Raw genomic sequence first — 23,319 nt, forward strand, 5'->3', positions numbered from 1 at the left:
AGAGGAACTAACCAGACTACAACACTCGTCTGATTATTCAACTGAGAAACTGAGATCAAAGTCTAATAAACTGAAAGAACAAATCTTGAGTAGGCACATATGAGCACTCAAGAGTCCCACTATGTGCATTGCCCATTACTTAGGGCAGTTAAAAGGATTTTTGAGTTTGAGTTTTAATTTTTTCCATTTAATTTGTGGAATAAACCTTTACAAAATAGCATAATGCAGTAATTCACAATCCTGTACAATACCTACAGTAATCTTACAGCACTCCTTTAACTCATTTCCAAGTTTTTGTAAGGAAATGAAAAACTCCCTTTTACAGAAGATGTCTATTCTCCTTGAGGATCTAGTAGCCAGTATGCATACTAACATATTGGAGGGAGCAATATGGTAAGAAACCCTTACAAAATAGTCATGCAGTAACTCATTGCCCTGAATTATACCTGCACAATTCCTACAGCACGCCACATCTCCACAACTGAAACATATCAAAGAACTCCTGAACCTTTGTAAATTACAACCTTCACCAGTGTTGTGGTTAACATCACTTACAAAAAGCATACATTTTTATTTAAGTTTTGGAGGATGTTGGGAACGGCTCAAGACACAGGGTAAAACACTGTACAGACCTAAATAACCCTGTTGCACTTAACATGAAAACCTGACCTGAATGGTGTATTGTGGGGCATTCTGAGGTACGCAGTAGCATTATCAGGTCATCTTTTAACACACAACAAACAAAAAGGGCCATTCTGGCAATGTTGATTCATTTGATTTACAGAGTCGAACAAGAAACGAAGACGCAAAGTGTATTTTTGTACAAGGGACAAATTATAGCTTTGAAGATCTAAACAAGATTTGAACTTTCCACAATCCCCCCTAATTGGCTCTCTTTCATTTATTCATTCACTCAACCTTTATTTATCACTGGAGAGATCAGTGAGCTGTAATGACATCGAGCTAGCCAGTTAGCCCCCTACGCTATCACACTATTATCTACATTACTATTTTCAGACACATAACACAGTTAGAGTGTCTGTGTATTGGTTCCTGGAAAATGTTTTATTTTTCTGTTGTATATTAATTAAACTGAGTTATATATTCCTCATTTAGTCTGATCTCATCTTTCTGGTTGTGCATGTTCATCAGCAGTGTAGTCTAGCTGCAAAGATCAATCAGCAAGTCCATATAAATGTGAAACTGAATCCCAGAAGTGATAAAGTTCATAAGATAAATGACAACTAAAACGTAATTAAAGAGACTGATGTATTAGAAACTGAATGTGTTTTAAAAAAGAAGACTTTTATTCAAGACATATCAACATTTAATAGGTATTTTGGCTGTGGTGCTTAAAAAAAACCCAATTTGAAGCTATTTTGAAGTGTGCAGGTTTAAATTATAAACGTTAACTAATTATTATATTTAAATGAAACCAATGCATTGATGAAATAAGGACACTAAAGAGCCCTGCACACCTCCCCCGTACTGCAGACAGTGGTGTCTGTGTAGACTGCTGCCATTGGTCGGACAGCCGCTGACAGAAAGTGGGACGTTCCCGGAAAAAATCTCTAACCGGAAGGGAAGGCCAGAGCCCAAGAAGAAGAAGAAGAAGAAGAAGATAGCCGCCGCCGATGAGACCAGCGAAAGAAGAAAAAGTATTGTAAGTGAAACAACTTGAAATTATAGAAGGTGGTGGGGGAAGCGGGACACTGAACGCACCCTGGCCCCTCTTTTGTCGACCAGCTGTTAACCGTATTTATTCACCCTGTGTCCGATTTTGAGCAACCAAGTCCGGGTTCAGTCGAAATGTCCATCAGACTGGATCGAGAGAAGCTACGAGCCTCTAGCTCTGAGAGACCACACAAATACACACATATGTGTACACAAACATGACTGGGATTACATATGACACATGTTTAACTAACTTGCGTCGGCGGCAGACACGGTAACAAGTCTGAGTTAGTGAAAACGTCAAACAGCTGACGACGTGGGGGCCGAGAAAAGGAAAGTTGTCTATTGACGTTTTCTTGGCTAACGTTATGGCTGCTAACCCTAAGCTAACGCCATCAGGAGTCAAGTTTTCCTTCCACAGATCTTGTTGTGTTTTTTTTTTTCATCGACGATTCACGCCAACAAGGTAGTCCTAAAGCTAGGTAAGTGATATGTGAAGCGCTGACATTAGTTAGTCGACGTTAGTTGGTGGATAAGTTGGCACAAGTACGAGGCTTTATTCTTACTGTGTTACGTTTAGCCAAGTCTGCTAAAGCTACCAGACAGAAAGAAACCTTTATTTTTTTATTTTTTAGGCTCCAGCGTACTTATAAATTGCTGGGTTGTGAATTTAAATAGTCAACATTTGGCCTCAGCCATGCAAAAAAAAAAAAAAGCACTAATGCTACTAATCCTCTGGGCACAGACACAGCCCAACACTTTGTTGGCCTCGATTTTCTCTGCTGTCGTTTTGCCGGCTTAAGTGGCACAATATTGTACTAATGTTTTGCGTTTTTATCTCGGTTGTAAAATAGGTTCTGCTTAAACGAGCTCACAGTTTTCCAACATTCCCGGCGAGGCCCAGAAACGAGGCTTGTTACTCTGCCAAAGCATTCGGCCCATCTTATATAGGCGGTTGTCATAACATGGTGTCTCATTAGGTTGCCTGAAGCCATTTGTGTTGTAAATTGCAGGCGCGGCCGATTTAGCTTGAGCGTTATATTGTGTTGTCGCAGTGTTGTGCTCGCTTGCAACTGGACGAACGCAGCCTGTATCTTTGTCAGCTCCTGTTTATCGGCTCAATAAGGAGAAGACAGGTCTTGACCCCCGTTTGGGCAAACAGAGAAGGGATTTATAGTTACGATACCTTGCTGCGCTTCCTTGTTCCTGTTTCACTGGTGTATGACGCTTCTGTCCCTTTCCTAAATGGTGCTAGGCACGTCTTGCGCCAAACAGGCCCTGATATGGAAGGACCTCCGTGAATCCCCCCGCCCCGGCCCCGCCCCCGATGTGTATACATAATATTTGTGTTTGGGGTTATTAAGGACACCCCACACTTTTCTTACTCATTCAGCACTGTCTAAAGTTGCAGATCAGTAGTGTTGAAGTGACAACTAGGCCATAGAAGTGTGTTTTAAATCTTAAATTATCAACTGAAGATTCAACTTTATATAAACTATGTATGCAGTGCATCCTGTGAACTTAATTCCTTTTTTTATTTGCATGCACTGCAGAAAGCAGCAGATTTTGAAGCTTTGTTTTAGGCTTGTTTTGCTATCAAAACCTGAAAGGACCAAACTAGGAACTAGTATGGAAACCAGTATTTTCAAACAAAAGGAAGGCTTTGTAAGAGAAGGTCTTCCTTTTTGTATTTTGGGTTTAGACAGAGGAAGAACTGTGCAAGACTATACTGTAGTAATCTCATATGGTGAATTATGTAACCTTAAGAGCTGCTGTTGTTCTTTATGTTTCAGTAGGTAAATGTTTTTAAACTCTTGGGTCAGTTTAGAGTTTCTGGCTGTCGGGGAGGGAACAGATTTAGGTGGAGTCTATGGATACCTATATTTCTTTGTGGTTACTACTGAGCTTTTCATGAGAAGTCACGAGAATAGGAAGTGCCTGTGATTTCCTACTGGCCTTGCTAACTCGCAGTGATGACTATCCTGTTTGCTTTTCCTGACTTATGTCACCAGTTTCCCTCTATCTGTTCCCAGAGCCATTCTTTATTAGAAACTTGAACACTGGAAGGGTTTTCCTTAGACCAAGAGTTTTTCCTGTTTCATTAGAAATGTCATCGATTGTTCTGCTCACGTATCTCTGTTGTGTTGCATTTAAAAAACTGTATTTTTTTATGTGTAGGTCTTGCGCAGATGCTTTTACTGTACGTGATGTAATTTGCTACTTCCGGGCGAATGGTTATGCACCCCTCATATCAGACACCACCAGTTCTTCCAGGACCCCACCCTTCAAATTACGCGAACAGTTCAAGTCCCTGCTTGTTTTCATGAAACTGGTATAGTGACACCAGCCGCAGATGTTGTTGGACTGCTACTTCGTTTAAATGTGTGTTGATTACAGGGGGATTTTTCTGTGATATAAAACTAACTTCCTTGTAAAGAACTTATCCTGTCACACATTTCAGATCGCATTGCCTGCGAAGGAAAACAATTGCCACTTCTTTTTTCTTTTTAATTGAATTATTTCCAAATTTGTTCAACCATTAGGAGAAGAAACGAAACTTTTTCTAAATATTCGTGCAAGGGGGGGGACGGGAGCTCAGATTGAATCATTCTCCTGAAGTGTGGCTTATAAGAAACGTTGGAATATAAACTGTTGTGTTATTCGATCCTAGTTTGACGGTTTGAACTGCTGTGTGCTCGACAGACTCACTGAGAGTGATGTGATCAGTGAATCATAAGGTAGCCACGCCCAAAAGCACACACGGCGTTATCGTCTATTTTACCCTAAATTGGACCATAATTGACTAAATGAACATCATAGTGTACGGAAGAAGACTTGAAACTAGAAATTGAGACCACGAACTCGTTAGAAAACGGAGCCAATAAATCAAGTCGAGTCATTTCTCCATTAGAGCGCATGGTATTGTTTTTTATTGTGGAGCTCCTCTCCCTGCTGGCCTTTACGCAGAATCCCGGTTTTAAGACGCTTTAAGTGGCTTCACGTCACTGCAGACTCTGAACCACGAACAGCCAACGTTCACGGGAATATTATTGTCGTTTTTGTTCAGTTTTTCTGTACAAGTTTTGAATTTTAACGACAATGACATAGATTAGTTGTTTGTATCTATACAGGTATTCCGTTCGTGCACATGCTCTCGTATTTAGGTGATCAATGCGCCGCAGTCCTCGCTAAGCGTTCGATATCATGCCGGCAGCAAAGCATACAGGAGGCCGTGATGAATATTTCACAGGCTCTCCCTCTATTTGGCTCCTTCTTCCTGCCTTTTCTCTGACCTATGTCCCACTGTCTCTCTCTCTGACCCACTTCCCTGTGGAGGTCTTCAGAGCCCATCAGGGATGCCATCAAAGCATCCGTTGCAGTCGCGGGCTGCTTAAGATGTGTGTGTGTCTGTCTCCGTGCAACAGAGAGCCTCTAAATGCAAGCTACACAGCCACTTCTACCTTTCACACGGTGTGCTGCACATTGGCGTAGATGATCACCGTACCAGTTGTGTATGTCAATTTAAGCCTAATAATGTGATTTTGTATTATTCTTTGCAGTATTCTGCTGTCTGTTGGTAGTAAAGAGAAGTCTTCTGCCCCAGGACCCATAATCCTGCCCTCTATAGGCTGCTCTTCCTTCACTGTATTCTTCCTGTGAATCGCTACAGCACAGTGTTTGTGTGCTTGCCAGAATTGAGAATAGTACACACGAGTATAAAGTAACAGTGCTGTATAATACAACCCTTTTCCTAAGGCCTGTTGTCGGTATAAGTCTCTTCCATCCCATCTGGCTTATCCAAACCTTCCAAATCAGTAGTTTGACTGAGCCAGCGAAATTTGTTGTCTGGAAAACCATCAATGTCTGGATGAAGCCTCACTTTTCTGTAAGAGAAATCAAGCAAGCATTACTTTCTAAATTAGGTCTATAATTGAATTGAAGCTAATTGTTCCTAACATTTTATTCTTTCTTCTTTTCCAAGATAATCTGTTCAGGAGGAGCTGTTAGGCTACAGTTTAGGCATTTGCGTGTCATGATATATTTTAAGTCTGTTTCCCAAAAGCTCGTCCATCGCCCCCTTCTTCTTCTGCTTCCTCGTGTGAGGAATGTGAACAGGTGAGAGTTCAGCTCTACTGCTTGCAATCAAATGAGTACAGATTGACTGTTTGACCCAGTGAACAGAGTGCTTTTATTCCTTCTCCAGCTCTGTGAAGGATCCCCTCTGCTCTTTCAGGCCTTGTGATGGTGTGAGCCCACTAGTTAATGAGACCTTTCTCAAAACCTACGCTAAAAGTAAAACCGCAGTCTGAAGTTAGAGACTATTTGTCGAGTCATAACACATGTAAAGTCCCTGTGTGATATCAGCCGACTGTGTTGAGTAAAGGTTTTTTATATCTCGTGTTGTGACGTCTAAAATTAAAGCAATGCTGCGAAATATCATGTTGACATAGACTTGCACCGCAGAAATGAGTTCATATAACGAATGTATGCAGCATGGCTGGTGCACTGTCAAATGAAACATGCCAGTTCTGAATATTTTATGGACAGCGTTGATCTCTTGTCACATGCTGAAGCTTAAGCCCGGCTCAGCAGCGAGCTGAGAAAAAGCCCAGCACAACTAACTTTACTATCAGACTATCAGCTGTGACATTTCCCCTCTCACTCAGGTACGGTCTAACCTCATTCTTTTTGCAATATACATGTGTTTCTGCGTTAAGTCGTGACAAAGCTGAGGCTATCCCGAGTTTTAATGTGCTCAGCAGTAAAACTCTGTTCTGCAATCTTCACTTCCTGCTTTGAGCGGAGTTGTGTTTCCTGTCCTTTGACCAAGCAGAAGCTAGCTGACCTCATGTGTATCACCCAACTGAAAAAAGATTAGGCAAGGTTTCAGATACGCAAAGCAAGCTGAAGTGAAGAGAGTGCATTGTTGACTTATTGTGACGTCCTGGTATGCTGTTGCCAAGCAAAGTTTTACTTGAGTCAAATTAAAGTTTCATTTTCAAGGAAAACCTCTCTGATACAAGAATGAGTCATAAATGTAGTTTTTATTAATACTACTTCTTCTTTGCACAACAAAATGTGGACGTTGCAGTTTTAAAAAATAATTAATGTGTGACTTGTTGATTGTTTTATATTGAGTTCATTATCGGTGTTTGGTGTCTACATGGAAACAGCCACAGAGATCAACACCTTACAGTCATTGCTTAAAACAGCAGCCAGACATCTGTTAAGAGATGACTCAGAAACAAATGTGTTGAGCTCACGCTTGGGGACGGTGTTTGGTTAAGGCTTATGCTAATTTCTATGGTTTAAATGTTTGTTTTTCATTTCTTACATTTGTTTTTTTGTTTTTTTACACTTACTTCTGTACACTTGCACGAGCAATTCTCCAGATCAACATCATTTTATTCTTATATATTTTATTATTTGATAAGAATTAGTCATACTGATGTAAAGCAAACGTAAGAATGTCATTCTGTGGTGCATAGTGGAGCATTTACGTGTCAAAAAGCACACTGCTAGGACAACCTGTGGGGACACAAGTGTTCTTATTCAGCACTTGTTTATACTAAACATGGTTAAATAATAGCTTTATCTGCAGGCCCGGCCCTGTGTCAACAACTTCAAATTGTCTCATAATAATCTTGGCTAAACAAAAGCTTTAGTGCCGGTATCTTTTACAGTTACACTATATTACTTGATTCATTACTCTCATTGGCAACTGCAAGCAGGAAGAAGGAATTCATCTCAGTTTGTTTGTTCAACTAAACGCCAGGCTGTAATATTCAGCATATGACTGTTTTGATGGAGAGCCTGTTTTCTGTTTGGAGCAAAGCTAAACATACTGAACATGTTGTGTTTTCCAGCTCCCACTGGTGAGGTCTCCTCTTCCTCTGGCTCATCTACCTGCCTGAACTGAACCTGCCCCCCCGTCTAGCTCAGCCTCACCAGCCCCTGCACCAAGCCTAAAGCCAACCAGACGTCCTTCTTCTTTCTCCCGACCATCAACACTGCGCTATGGCAGGGCGAGGCGGACCAGCACGGACCAACGGCACTGCAGCGAGCAACAAGATCTGCCAGTTCAAGCTCGTGCTGTTGGGGGAATCAGCGGTGGGAAAGTCCAGCTTGGTGCTGCGCTTTGTCAAAGGCCAGTTCCACGAGTACCAGGAGAGCACCATCGGAGGTGAGGGCTGTGTGTTTGATTCCCCGAATTGTCCCTGCTCACCGTCATGTTTTAATCGCATCACAGCTGTACATCTCTACAGCTGTACACAGCTTACACGATTTAAAACTTTAACAAAACAACTTAAAAACAGCTTACACGATTTAAAACTCCTGCAGCTTTTATCCTGTCCATCTTGTGGCTGTACAGAACCTCTATTTTCTTATCTTGTACCCTCTCTTTCAACACGGCAGTGGACATGAATGCCGAAGAAGCAGCAAACATGCCCTTGCCAGTACAGGACAGGCTTGCTTGTCTGCCCTAAGCTTTTCCGTTGTCAGAGCCTGTGCAGGAGAAGGAGTGGTGGAACCAGTTCTGTGCAGCTGGATCACCCGACTCTCTCATGAGCCAGCAAGCCCCTTACACGTGGCAGAAATGTATATTGGTTTTGCGGAAACAAATGACATTTCTTCATATTATTTGAGGATGGAGCTGTTATATGTAAATGCAGTGTTTCAGAAACAGAGGAGGTTGCTTGAAACAGGAAGAAATTGAGACAACAATGGGGATTTCCTCGACCTCCTGTAGATCGGTGAAGCTGATTAAAGAGTTAACTGTAAAATCTTAAAGCAATAATATGACGTGTCTGTAACTTTGACATCTTGCAAAGTGCTGGGTTTTAAATGGGATTTTAAGAGCAAAGTCCCCGCAGTCCCAGCTGAAAAAAAAAACAGCCTTTTCACCCTGCCTGCTGACCTTCCCTGAGACCCGAGCTGGTTTGATCATTATTCATTAAGCTTCACTCAAATCTCCAAATCCCACCAGCCTCAGCACTCAGCAGTTTATCTCTGTCAATTACAACATGCTCTGTTGGTTTAGTTTTGTAGATAAATAAACAAATGTTGAGTAACTAATTTGGACTTTAATGAAATTAATAAATGATTCATCAGTGCTAAGAATGTTATTCAAACATATATTGAGCAAAAGTGTTTCCACTGTCAAGATTTATGTTGAATTTCCATGTAAAAATAAGAAAACTAGGACATGTGCAGAGAAAGAGAGAGAGAGAGCGGGTAATAATGATGGACAACACAGATCCTGGGCCTGATTAAAACAAACAAGTAGTTTGAGCTCTACCAGTAGACTTTATCTGGTAAACTGTGCGGTCAACTATCTGATGAAGTTAAATATATTTGTAAATGCTGATTATGTGAACTAGCAGCAGAACATTTCAGAGTTTCCTATATCTTATGAGTAATGTGGCTTCAGGATGTAGAGACAGGATGCCCAGTGCTTACGCTCACTCAATAGGAGTCAGCATGTTTTATATTCTACTGAACTTGTGGTCAGCTGCATGCCTGGTCAAAGATTACAAAGCTTTAAAGTATGTGCTTTGCAAGGGAGTGCTCGTGTCATGTGACAGTCGCCTGAGTAAGCCAGTTGTGTGCAGTTGTGCCTGCTCGTAATGTTCTTACTGTACACCTGGTGTTTTTGTCCTCTGTGTATCTCCAGCTACACTAATGCTGAAAACCCCTTGGGCATTTGGATGTGGTTGAGCACACCTCCCTGAATTCATTTAAATCTTCTGTTTTGTCTTTTGAATAATTCCAGTGAGCGTGTAGCTTAACTCCACCATAGTCACTGCCTCCTCTCAGTCCATTATGTGTTATTCCTCTCCAGCTGCCTTCCTCACACAGACGGTATGTTTGGATGATACAACAGTCAAGTTTGAGATCTGGGACACGGCAGGACAGGAACGGTATCACAGCTTGGCACCCATGTACTACAGGGGAGCCCAGGCCGCCATCGTGGTCTACGACATCACCAACACAGTAAGTCACATGGACGTCAGCCAAGACAAAAAAAAAAAGTCTTATGTCATTTGCTGAGCCTTGTCTTTTCAGCTTGGGTTGATGATTGCTTGCTTGAAGAGACAGCTACAGACCTTTGCTCTTTTAATTCTTACAGTCATATGTAACATGTAAAACCTGTATCAGAGATTTAAAGTTTAAAAGCACAGTATCTCTTCTTCTCTTTCTTTTCTTTTATAAAGGATACCTTTACACGTGCAAAGAACTGGGTGAAGGAGCTCCAGCGACAAGCCAGCCCGAATATTGTTATTGCACTGGCAGGAAACAAAGCAGATCTGGCCAACAAGAGAGCTGTAGATTTCCAGGTATGACATGGCATTTTTACTATGAAATCTTTAAATAAATGAATATAAGTCAATTTGCCAATTGCTCTGTTGTCTTTCTTTCTGTAGGAAGCACAAGCATATGCAGATGACAACAGTTTGCTCTTCATGGAGACTTCAGCTAAGACTGCTATGAATGTCAATGAGATTTTTATGGCTATTGGTAAGTGCTCCGCGCCGCATTAGTCATGTCACATCATGTAGAGATACAACAATTAGTCTATTAATAACCAATTTGTGTTTAACTTTAGGGCTAAGAATTATTTTCTTCATTAACTGATTAATCTTTTGGTTTATAAAATGTTGGCAAATAATGGAAAATGTATAATTAGCTCATGGTGGCATCTTCAGAAGTTTATTAGACTGTGGGTCCCAAACCCAAATAAACTGTAATGAAACAGCAAATCCTCACATTTTTTATTAAAAATATTAATAATTGATTAGCAAAATAGTAACTAATCATCTTATCTTATTTGAAATCATTTAAAAAAATAAAATAAAATCAAAGTTAGAAATGACATTTCATGGTTCGAGAGTAAATTGAATGTCTTTGGGCTTTGGACCGTTGTTCTAATAAATAGTTTTCACTATTTTCTGTTCTTTTATACACAAAGCTGTAGAGAAAATAATGAAGTTAGTCATTTTTGGCAGTCCCACTGTCATGTTAACCACTGTGCAGAAATTAATGAGTTGTACTCCTGACCCAAAACAGCCAAGAAGCTTCCCAAGAACGAGCCTCAGGGTGGAGCGGGCGCTGGCGGACGAGCCCAGGGCGGTGTTAACCTGCAGGAAACCGCACCACAGGGCAGAAGTGGCCAGTGCTGTGGGGGCGGGAACTAACTAACACAACAACGAGTCAGCTGATCCAACCAATCTACAGCTTCGATCAACCAGACCAGATATTAGCCAGCTGTCAAACAATACCCCATTGGTCAAACCAAACCACGGTCGGACCAACAACCCTATGAGCAACACTGCACCAATAAACTGTTTGGCATATGAGTCCACTGGCCAGAAAACTGCCAGACCCCCACTGATGGTTCCAACTGATGAACCAACCAACAGACCAAGAAATCAACCCCACAGGCTTACAGAATCAGAGTTTTAACCCCCAGGACCTCTCTATTGATGATGGACACTTGACGTCACCTTAGGGCAAAGAAGAAAAAAAAAAAAAGAAAAAGTCCAGGAAAAAAGTATATATCAGTCATTATCAGTGGCACTTACTAGGGCCATCTTGCTCACCTTTGTTTCTGTATTTGTGTAGAGGAAAAAAATAAATAACGCAACAGGAAGGAATATAAAGAGGCTCATTGCCCGACCCCCCCGCTTCCCCATGCACCGTACATTTCTAAAGTATTTCGATCATGGTCTTATGACGCTGTTAAAACTCCAGTCCAGGTGCATGCAGCAGCCCTTCACTTCTCTGTCTTGTTCCTGGTCAGCTTCCTGGATAAGATGAAGAGAGAAGGTTCGTAAGAGGAGAACGGGAATGGACAGAGATTTCCTTCTTGATAGAGTTGTGTAGATTGAATTATTACATTGTTATTGTTATCACTATTATTATTATTACTTCAGCTTCTTTTGGCACAGGCTGTTCAGTATGATTTTAAAGCCTCGACTATAAGGTTTTACGATCATCCATCTACGTTATCAATCCATATACAGTAAATAGTACTTTATTAACATTGTCACCCATACGTCATTTTAGCATTAATGTAATGTTTTTGAATCATCAGTGTACAATGACAAATACATAAAGCAAGATTTGTTTTCTTGACCAAAATCACAACTGTGTATTGACAATATTGCTGTATTTGTATCAGACTTTCAAAGTTTATAATCAATCAGTAGTTATTGTCAAAACAATATCTTCCCAATCTCTACATGTTTTGTTAACCTTAATTATTTTGTGATGGATTTTTTTTTTTTTTTTATGTCTTAATTTTTTTCTGAAGATCTATGGTATTAAATGCACTGGTTCTGTCTCATCATCTTTGTGAATTGAGATGTTATCGTCAGCTTCCTTTCCTTTTTCTTTTCTCTCTCGGTTTGTTTTTACTCTTCATATCAGGGAGGGACTGCTTTCAGTGTTGTCATCATGTTATGGCATCAACAACTAGCACAACAGTACCTGCACAGCAGCCACTGCTGCTAGGTGGGGGATAATGGGGAGGGTGGGGTCATGGGTAGAGAAAGAAGAGAAAATGTAATTTTACCAATAAACAAGGAGAAGGTATTTTTTTCTGTATGCCTGTTTAATCATTTCCAAATATGAATAACTCGGTCAGTAACTAGGGAAAGCTAACAGTGGAACATTTACTTTTTATTTAAACCATTTCAGCTCATAGTCTAAAAAAAATCATATATAAATATCTAAATAAAATAACCAGCATGAAAACTGTTTAAAAAAACGTTTGTAGATACATGAATTTTAATGCTTATGTCCACAAACTACATTACCCATAATCTTCACCGCAGACCAGGCGTGTTGCTTTCAAGTGCATTTGCTATGCTGGTTTCCCTGAAGATTGTTTGAAAGAGAGAGAGAGAGACTGCAGTGAATGCAGTAAGGTCATGTTTATTGAAGGGCTGTGTTTTGGAATCCATTACATGGTGTAGAGCTTCATATGGTCACAAAACTAACATTAATACAGATACTGTGTACAAACATGACTGTGCACAAACTTGTTGACATACCTCTAAAGAACATAAATAATCAGAATAATATTATTTGTTACTCCCAATTAAAATGTAGAGTTGCAGATGTAGTCTCTAACTGTAAATACAGTATATAATAAAACACACAAAAATTTACCACCATCATTTTATATGTCGTCGCTACAAAATAATCACTTTATTTTGAAACATCATAACGGAAGTGAGGATATGGGTATAAATGTATGTATTGACGCGAACTTGAGTTGAATGTGTTGCAGTTCATGACTGTGGCCACTGGAGGGCACATGGACTGAGGCATTGGTAGATTAACATCACATTACATGGCATACAATCACATACTGTAAGGTAACCGGTACTGTCTACAGCGCCCTCGCCATTATAAGCCAGTACATTTATTACTGTATTACTGAATTTACCAGTGAACGTCTCAGTATAAAGCAGAGCTGTAGTTCCGCAGTGTGACCACTGGGGGGGCACTACACACTCATGACCCATCAATGGGTCAATGCTGGACATAATAGTATAATACGACTTCCGTTAATATAATCCACAATAAAAGGTTGATATTATCCAGCACTGTATATATGTGCGGAAATATGGATATATTTGGCTGATTACAGTCGAGGGACGTAAGATGTAACGACGCCTCTTTCATTGTGTTGACGTAATTTTTGGGGTGTTGGAGTAATCAATAAATCTTGCGGTTATGTTTCTGCTTTAAAAAAAAAAAAAAGTTGCTACTATATCATATATACTGCGCAGTCCTTTTGTATCATTTATGTTATTAAGTTCTCAACAGCACTGTTTTAAATGATAAAAAAAAAATAACATAAAATAAAATAACATTGCAAATCCAATTTCTCCGACAGCACTTGAAGGCAGCACATGAGCTAAACAGGAGCAGAGGAAGAGTCGAGCAGCGTGGATATGTCGGACCCGGCGGCGCAGGCCTTGCAACCCCGGCTTCTCCAAGCCCAGTCTGCTGGGTCAGCTGGGTCCAGTACTGCCGCGACAGGCTCCGGGTCAGGGAACAGCGACCCGGCCAGACCGGGACTGAGCCAGCAGCAACGTGCAAGCCAGAAGAAAGCCCAAGTCCGAGCTTTCCCACGGGCGAAAAAGCTTGAGAAACTTGGCGTATTCTCCGCATGCAAGGTAGCTAGCTTAGCATAGCCAAAGTTCACCACAACAAAGCCCTCTGGGGTTGTGTTAGCATTAGTGTATGTGGGGCAGGGGGTGGTGGCGCAGTGAAGGCACCACAAACAAAAACATGACCAAATGTCGAAATAACCTGACGCAATTGATAACTTTTTGTAGCGAGCTAGCTTGCAAAACACAGCCTCCCCGGACACTTGTGTTATCATTCACAGTACATCTTGTATTGTCAGCTAGCTTAGGTTCCCTGTTTAGTCATTCACTGACGTACGCCGCCAGCAGCTGGGTGCCTGTGTGTTTGTCGCTTCCATTTGCGCTCAGTATATTGTGCTTATTCTCAGGCTGTTGACACATGCAAGTGCAATGGATGGAAGAACCCAAACCCGCCGTCGGCCACACGTATGGACCTGCAGCAGCAAGCAGCCAGCCTGAGCGAGCCGTGCCGCAGCTGTGGACATGCTCTGGGTACCAACTAACTATACTCTCCATCACACCCCAGTCGTCCTCCCAATGGCAAATAAAGCTGTTCCTGCCCACTGCTTGTGTCCCCAATGTTGTTTGACACACGTGTGTGTTTGTATTTCCAGCTGATCATGTGTCCCACTTGGAGAATGTGTCTGAGGATGAGATTAACAGGCTGTTGGGGATGGTGGTGGACGTGGAGAACCTTTTTATGTCTGTGCATAAAGAGGAGGACACTGACACCAAACAGGTCTACTTTTACCTTTTCAAGGTGAGCAGACGTGTATCTTATGTGAGTGTAACGGGTGAAACGGACGTACTAATAACCGCGGCTCCATGTGAAGGCTGTTTTAACGTTAGCGTGGAGTCATTCAGCGATCAACATTGTTCTTATTTCCCTTAGCTGCTGAGGAAATGCATCCTGCAGATGAGCCAGCCAGTCGTGGAGGGATCCCTTGGAAGCCCACCCTTTGAAAAGCCCAACATCGAGCAGGTGAACATGGAACTAAAAGCGTCTACAGGTCGTGTCCTGATGTTTAGCAGCGGCTGTATTCATGATCTTGTGTTTCCTTTTCCGACCAAAGGGCGTTTTGAATTTCGTTCAGTATAAGTTCAGCCACCTGGCACCAAAGGAAAGGCAGACCATGTTTGAGCTGTCAAAGATGTTCCTCTTGTGCCTAAATTACTGGAAGCTGGAGACACCGACGCAGTACCGGCAGCGCACCCAGAAAGACGACGGGACAGCGTACAAAGTGGACTACACCAGGTGTGTGGATGTGATGTGTTCACCCGTTAGCTTTCTGTGTTGGGTGCTGATATCGGTCTGTAGCAATAGCAGTTTTTCCTCATGACTCCCAGGTGGCTGTGCTACTGCCACGTCCCCCAGAGTAACGACAGCCTACCGCGCTATGAAACCACTCACGTGTTTGGCCGCAGTTTGCTCAAGTCCATCTTCACCGTGACCCGACGCCAGCTGCTGGAGAAGTTCAGAGTGGAGAAAGACAAACTGCTACCGGAGAAACGGACACTCATCCTCACACACTTTCCCAAGTAAGAGCAGACTCTTGAAAATAGTGTGTGTCTGAAAATCTTTACCTTCACCAGAGCACATTGAAATATCATGGTCTGTATTCGTCACTGTTGCTCCCCTCTCGTAGCCAGGGTGCGCTTGGTTTTGCTTCCCCAGTGGCAGGATGTGGGTTTCCTGCTACTATTTGTCTTCGAAATAACATTTTGCTCTGAATATCAGGTTCTTGTCCATGCTGGAGGAGGAAATCTATGGCGAGAATTCACCAATCTGGGAGGCAGACTTCACTATGCCAGCCTCCGACGGCGCACAGCTGGGACATCAGACAGGTGAGGCGGGTGTACAGCCTTAAGGTCGTCAAGTAACAACTGAGTGGAGACAAATGTGAAATCATCCTGTTTAAAAAATAATAATAATAATTCAGTTTTAGAGGAAAAGATGAAACTTTTTTGATCTGCTGAGGAGAAATTTACATTACAGCAAGCACAGAAATGGGTAAATGGATAGGAAACAGATAAAACAGTAGTGTACTGTAGTGTAACTTTGACCGCCTAGTTTAGGTGGTATAGTATCTGTTGTTTATGAAATGTGCATAATGTGTGTGTGTGTGTGTGTGTGTATATATACACAGTTCCTGTTGTATGGGTTGTTATTAATGGTTTGTGATTCATTTCCTGTACCGTGGCGTCTCTCCATTGCAGTGATCAGTCCTGCTGCAGTGTCCGGCTCCCCCGCTCTGCCCAAGGGTCTGAGCAGCATCTCCTCTCTGGGCAGCATGGACACTGGAGGTGCAGAGCCCATCACAGGTCTGTGAGCCCTGCCCTCTTTCGCTCCATTACCTTTCTGCTCTCAGTAGATACGGCGATACCTCACTGAAGCCGCTGTGAAGCGCCCAACACACACCTGAATGTGCTTATTGCTTTGATCTGAGTGATACCGCTGTGTGTTCAGGAGAGAAACGTAAGCTTCCAGAGGCGTTGACCCTGGAGGATGCCAAGCGGATTCGTGTGATGGGCGACATCCCTATGGAGCTGGTCAATGAAGTCATGATGACCATCACTGACCCCGCCGCTATGCTCGGACCAGAGGTAAGTCGTGTAACCTTTTGTGAAGTGAAGTCTTATTTTGTTACAAATGTAGACCGTTGTACTTACAGTTCATATGTTAATACTGCCAGACTAACCTGCTGACTCCTAACGCTGCCCGGGATGAGACTGCCAGGCTGGAGGAGAGGCGAGGAATCATAGAGTTCCACGTCATTGGAAACTCCCTTTCCCAGAAGTCCAACAAGAAGATCCTGATGTGGCTGGTTGGCCTGCAGAATGTCTTCTCTCATCAGTTACCTCGCATGCCCAAAGAGTACATCACACGACTGGTGTTTGACCCGTAAGTAGATGCTCTCGTAACACATGTCATCGGACGCCTGCCTGCACACCGTTCTCACGTCTCCAACTTTCACAGGAAGCACAAGACCCTTGCCCTTATCAAAGATGGCCGCGTCATTGGTGGCATCTGTTTTAGGATGTTTCCCACTCAGGGCTTCACGGAGATCGTCTTCTGTGCTGTCACATCCAATGAGCAAGTTAAGGTACAATAACCATTTACTCTCTTGAGTCATGGTGGCACAAATAGATTATCATTTGTAGTAGCTTCTTTAGCACCTTTTTACTTTACCTGGGGCTACATTTACAAAACATCCTGAGGTAATGAGTTAGGAGAAACTAAAAATGACTGTCTCCTTCCTAACTTTAACTGACTCTCAGTCAGCTGCTGCAGGTAATTTGATCTTTTGTGCCAGTGTTTTGGAAAAATACAGCGAACTTAAAAAAGCAATATGTTTTGTTGTTGGCGAGTTAATAAAAATCCAGTCAACTCACAAACAAATTGACATAATCCAGTAAGAGATGATGTTTTGCAGATCTCTCTACTACTAGAACAAACACAATCCATTTATAGTGCTTATTAACTTGGATATATCTCAGATGTTAGAATAATTCAACAATACAACAGCACCAGCTGAATGAAATAAAGCTGGTTTCATGGCCATCATTAGAATCAAATATGCTTGTTTGGTTAACTGAAAAAATATATATAAAATTCCGATACAATACTTAACATGTTAATAATTGATTTTGTTTTGTGTATGACATTTAATTATTAGGTAGGAAAAAAACAATATTAGGAACTTTTGTGTTACGGAGCCCATGCTCTCGCGAGTGGGAGAAGTGTTTTTGCCAGGCTTTCTAACATTATGGTGAACCACGGTGCACCATACCGACTCTTTGTGACAGTAACAACAACTACCAACTTACCCTTTAGTACGTCATCATTTATTTTTTAATAAACAGTTTTCATACTGTGAAACCTCAGCTTTCATGTGCTTTGAGATTGTCTGGCTCATAAATAACACTATAAACCTTACAATAAAATGTCCTTTTCTTAAACCTTTTATTACATAAAATGTTGATTGGTCTTTGCTAAAGAAACTTTTTCCAGATCAGCCTTATTCTCATGTACCACCAAACCCTTTTTTATCATAAAAAAAATATTTGCATACGGAAAGACCAAAGTATTGAGATGCTGCTTGTAAACTTTGCTCGCACTTTTTTGACATTGTCTTTTATCTGGTCTTTTTAATGAAGGGCTACGGTACCCACCTGATGAACCACCTGAAGGAGTATCACATCAAACACAACATCCTCTATTTTCTCACTTACGCTGACGAGTACGCCATTGGCTACTTCAAGAAGCAGGTACTGCCGGCGTGACCTGTACATTAGCTCTGCCCCGGCCCTCTCCCTCCATCCTGTCCTCTCAGTAATTTGTTCTTCCCTCGTAGGGCTTTTCCAAAGACATCAAAGTGCCGAAGAGTCGATACCTGGGATACATCAAAGACTACGAGGGAGCGACCCTCATGGAGTGTGAGCTGAACCCGAGAATCCCCTACACTGAGCTCTCTCATATCATTAAAAGACAGAAGGAGGTATGTGAGGCTGTGAAATCTTCTTGTTTAAGCAAACACGTGATTTCTGCTGTGAATCTTTTGTGTTTTAATATCACATGAATCTTAACTGTCCAAACAGATTATTAAGAAGCTGATTGAGAGGAAACAGAGCCAGATCAGGAAGGTTTACCCAGGTCTCACCTGCTTCAAAGAGGGTGTGCGACAGATCCCAGTGGAGAGCATTCCAGGCATAAGTGAGTGTTTGGTTTGTGTGTAATGAAAAAATATTTAAAAATCTGTATTATCAGATTACTTACAAGTCTTTTTCTTCCAGGAGAGACGGGCTGGAAACCAAGTAACAAGGACAAAGGGTACGCTTTTAGCATATATTATTCAAATCATTGTTAAAGTTTTGAGAAAGTTTGTTCTTGTTGATGTAATGGTCAGGTGCTCGGGAAGAGCCGGGCTTTGTGCGTGCTCTCGCCATCTGCCACAGTGTCTATTTTGATACTACCACAGGGGGAGTGGCAAAAAAAATGTAAATTTACAAATTCTACACAAAGTGGCTTTAATGTTTTTTTATGTAGCAGCTGTCTCTGCTACAGACGCGTCACAGTTGACAGGCTAAAGTCCACAGTTTGCTCACTTGAATCATGCTTATTTAACAACTAAAAAGTTAAATCACCCCCTTTTTTATATATCTTCATCTGCTTAGTTGAGCAGTGAAGTGAAATAAAAGCTAAATAAATGGATTGCAGCTGAAGGAAAAAGCAACTTTAAGACTCAAACATCTCCCTGTCCTCTTACTTTATACAGTGATGGTTTGCATGCTGGAGCTAATTGGGCTTAGGCTCTCAAGTATCAAACAGCCAGAGTGGGGGGAAAACTCAACACTAGCTGACTAACTGGACGAATTGTCTTTATTTCACCGACGTGTTTTGGCCTTTGGCAAAGCCTTTATTAAATAGTTCTATAAAATAAAAATAAAAATAAAAATACCAATTTAAAAAATCCATCATTGATTGCTTGGCCTCAAAAAATGTGTGGTTGACAAAGGGCCTCCGCCAATACACATTGGTGAAATAAAGGGGGTTCATTAATGTCGCTGTACTTCACATTGTAGTTTGAATCTGATTACAGTGATCTCATTTAGAGACATGTGTTTACATGAGTGTAGTTAATATTTTACTGATTTATCATTTCGCATGTTTTTGCAGGAAAGAGGTGAAGGATCCTGACGTGTTATACAACATGCTGAAGAACCTCCTGGCCCAGATAAAGGTAAGGGTCACCTGTTGACAGCAGACGGCAACACACACCACAGCAGTTATAAGAACAAAGACTAACCAGGACTTTATCTCAACAGACTCATCCTGATGCCTGGCCCTTCATGGAACCAGTGAAAAAATCGGAGGCTCCAGATTACTACGAGATCATCCGCTTTCCCATCGGTCAGCGAGCATCTCTTTGACTATACAGCAGCTTTAATAGCTCCTGCTTATGTCACAGATAGCATTCATTAAATTATTATTAACTCACATTTTTCTCTTCTCCTTTTTTGTCCCCACAGACCTGAAAACCATGACAGAGAGACTGAAGAACAGATACTATGTGACCAAGAAGCTTTTCATTGCCGACCTGCAGCGAATCATCACCAACTGTCGCGAGTACAACCCTCCAGACAGCGAGTACTGCAAGTGTGCCAACACCTTGGAGAAGTTCTTCTACTTCAAACTAAAAGACGGAGGACTGATTGAGAAATGAAATCAGCCACAGAATTATTTACCCATTTCTTCACAGACAAGGAGCGACTTTCACAGCAGCCACACCCCAAGATGGAGCAAATCACAAGGAGAACATCGCTAGCTATTGTCATATCTGAGTTAATAAAAGGGTATGTACATGAATGACTAATTTTACAAGGGAATTGTTGGACTTGAGCAAATACAACAGAGGGTTGTTTGAAAATATCAAAGCCAGTTGAGCATTACAAAGTGTCCAAACGGCATTATCTTTCCCCATTTTCTCTTTTCCAGTACTCACAGTTGGTTAATAATCTGCATATACGTATTTCATTAAGTGTACCAAAGTTATAGGTCCAAGTTATAACAATGCCACACTTTCCACCATTATTTATAGTATGATTGACTCGGTTTTGTCACATTCAAAGACATTCGTTCATTCCAATTTTAAAACTCCTCACTTGAGCAGATGTATACGTATTGTATAGTTTCATTTCACAGAAAACTGGACCTCGGGACCTAAAGCCACGTTGCCTTCCGTTACTGACAGACACTTGAACATCCCAGCCATCTTCATGGGTTTTAAGATAAATGTTCTTTGAGGGGCGAAGACCTTAAAACACTTGGGCAGATAGGCAGTACTTTGACTCTTGAGTAGTCTTGAAACGATTTTTATCATAAAGTTGTTCACGAAAGGGCAAATACAGAACATTTGCTAGTTTTGGCTCCTCAAAAGTGAGGGTTTGTTGCTTTTTCCTTTTCATTCCGGTGTATATTGAATATGTTTCGGCCAAAAAGACAATTGTTTATCATTTGCATTCTGTATGCTAAACAAACGATCAATGACGCAAACAGCACAGATTAACTAATAATAAAAGTAGTTTGTTACAACCCTACTCTTGAGTAGTTCGAGACGCTGCTAGTGATGGACTGGGCATCAAATATTTCCAGCACTTGTGTGCTAAACAAAATAATTTCCCCCCGATCGTTGCCTTCAAGAAAACACTGTTGTTTTCATGTTGACAACAACATAATATATACTTATTTGTACAGTAAATATGATGCATACTCTTTATACACCATTTTCCACTGGCAGGTTTTATTCCAAACCATTTAGGATGAGGTCACGCATTAGTATAGCTTTCACCATGCTTGCAGGTGTGATACTGTAGTTGTTGGCATTGATTTGTTCTGTTGCTAGAGTCTGTAGTAAAGTCACTTCCACACACATATGCTAAGTATTCTATTTAGTGTACAGCCACATTCTTTGTGGTGGTCATACGTTAACTGGATAGTTTATGTTGATAAAACCTAAACATGATTTGGGGGGGGGTTAGGGTTAAGCTAACAAGCAGTCCTCCTAGTGGTTCTGGGCTTTTAGAAAGAAGCTAACTCTGGTTTATTTATAACTCCATACACGAGCTGTAAGTGGGTGTAAATGCATGGCAGACAGTTTACAATTTGAATTCACAAAAAAACATCCAACTTTTAGTCACTGTTGATGCAGGTTTTTTTTACAGTGTTGCACACATTGTATTGAACTGTTAAAAACACGTCTTTGTTCAGCGGTCAGCGTCGAACGGGGTGCTTCCTGCGACGCATCCACTTCTTTTATGGGAAGTTACTGTCCAGTGCTGGTTGAGCCTGCTTGTTGAATGTTCCATTGACTTGTGTATGTGCGTTTGTGTGTGTGTGAGTGTGTTTATTTTGTACTTGAATCATGACTAGCTTTGAATTACTGAAGTGATGTCAGTGTTGCATTATTCAGGGTTGTCAATTGCATACTTCTCCCTCAATCTACCTATGCTGCATTTCAGATTTTCTTAAAAAAAAGGTCAGTCTGAGTGAACGTTCCACCTGTTTGAGGATGGCTACTGTCTCTAGTTATGGTATTAATGCCATTTACTGTAACTGTAATACTGTTCATGACAATAAAGTTTTTTTTTTTTTTTAAATAAACCATTGTTAAATGTGCAGTTGATTTCTAACATCAAGTACCAGTTTATTATTTTTATATATTAATTATAAGACTCCAGTCAGAACTAGATCAGGATTTGGGGGATTTCAGATTTGACAAAATAAAAAAAAATACTTGCATGACCACTTTTCACTTGTGACTTCTGACATTGCTATGAATAGAATTGGCAAAGGATTACGGATGAACAGGACAAGCACGTTCAGGTCGTAGGCCTCTCCATGTGAGAGTGATCTAATTTGCTTGCGCTTGCACTTGCACTGTGTTATCAAGTCGTCCCCCACCCCACCCTTGTTTTTCCAGGACACATCCAATAGATGATAGATATCACATGTGCAGAGTAAACAATAGATACAAGACATAAGAATAGCTTATATTCTTCTTTAATTTAGTGCATCACAAAGTCTGTCTGTCCAAGCTGTTCACCACTGATTAACCTTAAAAAAGTACACACAAAAGTATTTAGGATTTACATTCACTAGATTGTAAGTTGGTGGACATTTTTGAAAGGATACTACATTTGGTGAAGAAAAGCATTAACTGCCTTTGGTATCCTTAAATGAATGCCTAATTGTTACAAATGATCTATCAGCAAATATTTAGTATCTTAGTGTATATATACACTAAGATACTACACTAAGTGTATCAAAAAGGTGCATCCGTGGCAATATGTGTCTGTTATGGTGCATCAGTGTAAAATGTTTTTTAAAGTACTGAAATAAATTCTTCTCCTGTGACTCTTTTGTTTTGACTGTAGCATTAGGCCTGTAGATTTTGCTTTCCTGATGTAACAAAATGCAGGCAGGACCTAGTTGGACTATACTGTATGCAAAACCTAAGAGTGTGCGGTGGCCTCTCCCTTTTCAGTTTGAATAAAACACGTCAACTGTACGGCACATACAAAAAGATCAATATAAGATTGCCCCTGGCTGGATTATAAAGGGTTTGTCAAAGATTTACTGAGTGAAGGCTTTCCCTGTCGCTGCACGGTGAGGAGCAGCTGCCGTTCCTCCAGAGCCTCCCTCAGTGGGGCCCTTCTGCCGGCAGAGCGAACAGAGGTTTAAGTTTTGTTTCTCTGTATAACATAACTACTCAAAACCAGATTTACAACCACACCTTACACCATAGTCATAGTGGTTGCCGAGTGCTGTCTGTGTGCAAACAACTTTAGGAGCAGCTTTAGCAACAAGGAGGTGATTGTTGATTTTAAGAAAGAGGACGCAAAGACACACAGAGTGCTTTTTATTACACTACTCATGCCTTTTCGCGTCCTCTCTCTTCCTGTGACCCGGAACACCCCCCCC

At 41.3% G+C, this 23,319-nt stretch overlaps 2 protein-coding genes across 2 annotated transcripts; both read left to right on the forward strand.

The window, feature by feature from the left end:
• The first annotated feature begins 1,555 nt into the window (after window positions 1-1,555).
• Window positions 1,556-12,143, forward strand: rab5c (RAB5C, member RAS oncogene family). The gene is made up of 6 exons (XM_035654853.1): window positions 1,556-1,663; window positions 7,542-7,858; window positions 9,518-9,669; window positions 9,891-10,013; window positions 10,101-10,194; window positions 10,744-12,143. The coding sequence occupies exons 2-6, from the start codon at window positions 7,693-7,695 to the stop codon at window positions 10,869-10,871; spliced, it is 663 nt and encodes a 220-aa protein (XP_035510746.1). The 5' UTR covers window positions 1,556-1,663; window positions 7,542-7,692; the 3' UTR covers window positions 10,872-12,143.
• Window positions 12,144-13,576: 1,433 nt separating this feature from the next.
• kat2a (K(lysine) acetyltransferase 2A) lies at window positions 13,577-22,016 on the forward strand. The gene is made up of 18 exons (XM_035654805.1): window positions 13,577-13,865; window positions 14,207-14,330; window positions 14,453-14,598; window positions 14,731-14,820; window positions 14,912-15,093; window positions 15,186-15,377; window positions 15,577-15,683; window positions 16,056-16,160; window positions 16,306-16,442; window positions 16,532-16,740; window positions 16,816-16,942; window positions 17,997-18,107; window positions 18,194-18,337; window positions 18,438-18,552; window positions 18,633-18,669; window positions 19,516-19,579; window positions 19,665-19,749; window positions 19,869-22,016. The coding sequence occupies exons 1-18, from the start codon at window positions 13,641-13,643 to the stop codon at window positions 20,060-20,062; spliced, it is 2,394 nt and encodes a 797-aa protein (XP_035510698.1). The 5' UTR covers window positions 13,577-13,640; the 3' UTR covers window positions 20,063-22,016.
• The last annotated feature ends 1,303 nt before the right edge of the window (window positions 22,017-23,319 follow it).

The sequence above is a fragment of the Morone saxatilis genome, unplaced genomic scaffold, assembly GCF_004916995.1.
Source record: "Morone saxatilis isolate NCDOM2014 unplaced genomic scaffold, NCSU_SB_2.0 Contig14, whole genome shotgun sequence".
Classification (NCBI taxonomy): Eukaryota; Metazoa; Chordata; class Actinopteri; family Moronidae; genus Morone; species Morone saxatilis.

Bases quoted from the DNA above. Each gene is read 5' to 3' on its own strand.
- rab5c (XM_035654853.1), top strand. From the start codon at position 7,693: ATGGCAGGGCGAGGCGGACCAGCACGGACCAACGGCACTGCAGCGAGC. The intron at 9,670-9,890 runs GTAAGTCACATG...TCTTTTATAAAG, and splicing joins TCTACGACATCACCAACACA to GATACCTTTACACGTGCAAA. The intron at 10,195-10,743 runs GTAAGTGCTCCG...GACCCAAAACAG, and splicing joins TGAGATTTTTATGGCTATTG to CCAAGAAGCTTCCCAAGAAC.
- kat2a (XM_035654805.1), top strand. From the start codon at position 13,641: ATGTCGGACCCGGCGGCGCAGGCCTTGCAACCCCGGCTTCTCCAAGCC. The intron at 14,821-14,911 runs GTGAACATGGAA...TTCCGACCAAAG, and splicing joins AAAAGCCCAACATCGAGCAG to GGCGTTTTGAATTTCGTTCA. The intron at 16,943-17,996 runs GTACAATAACCA...TTTTTAATGAAG, and splicing joins CATCCAATGAGCAAGTTAAG to GGCTACGGTACCCACCTGAT.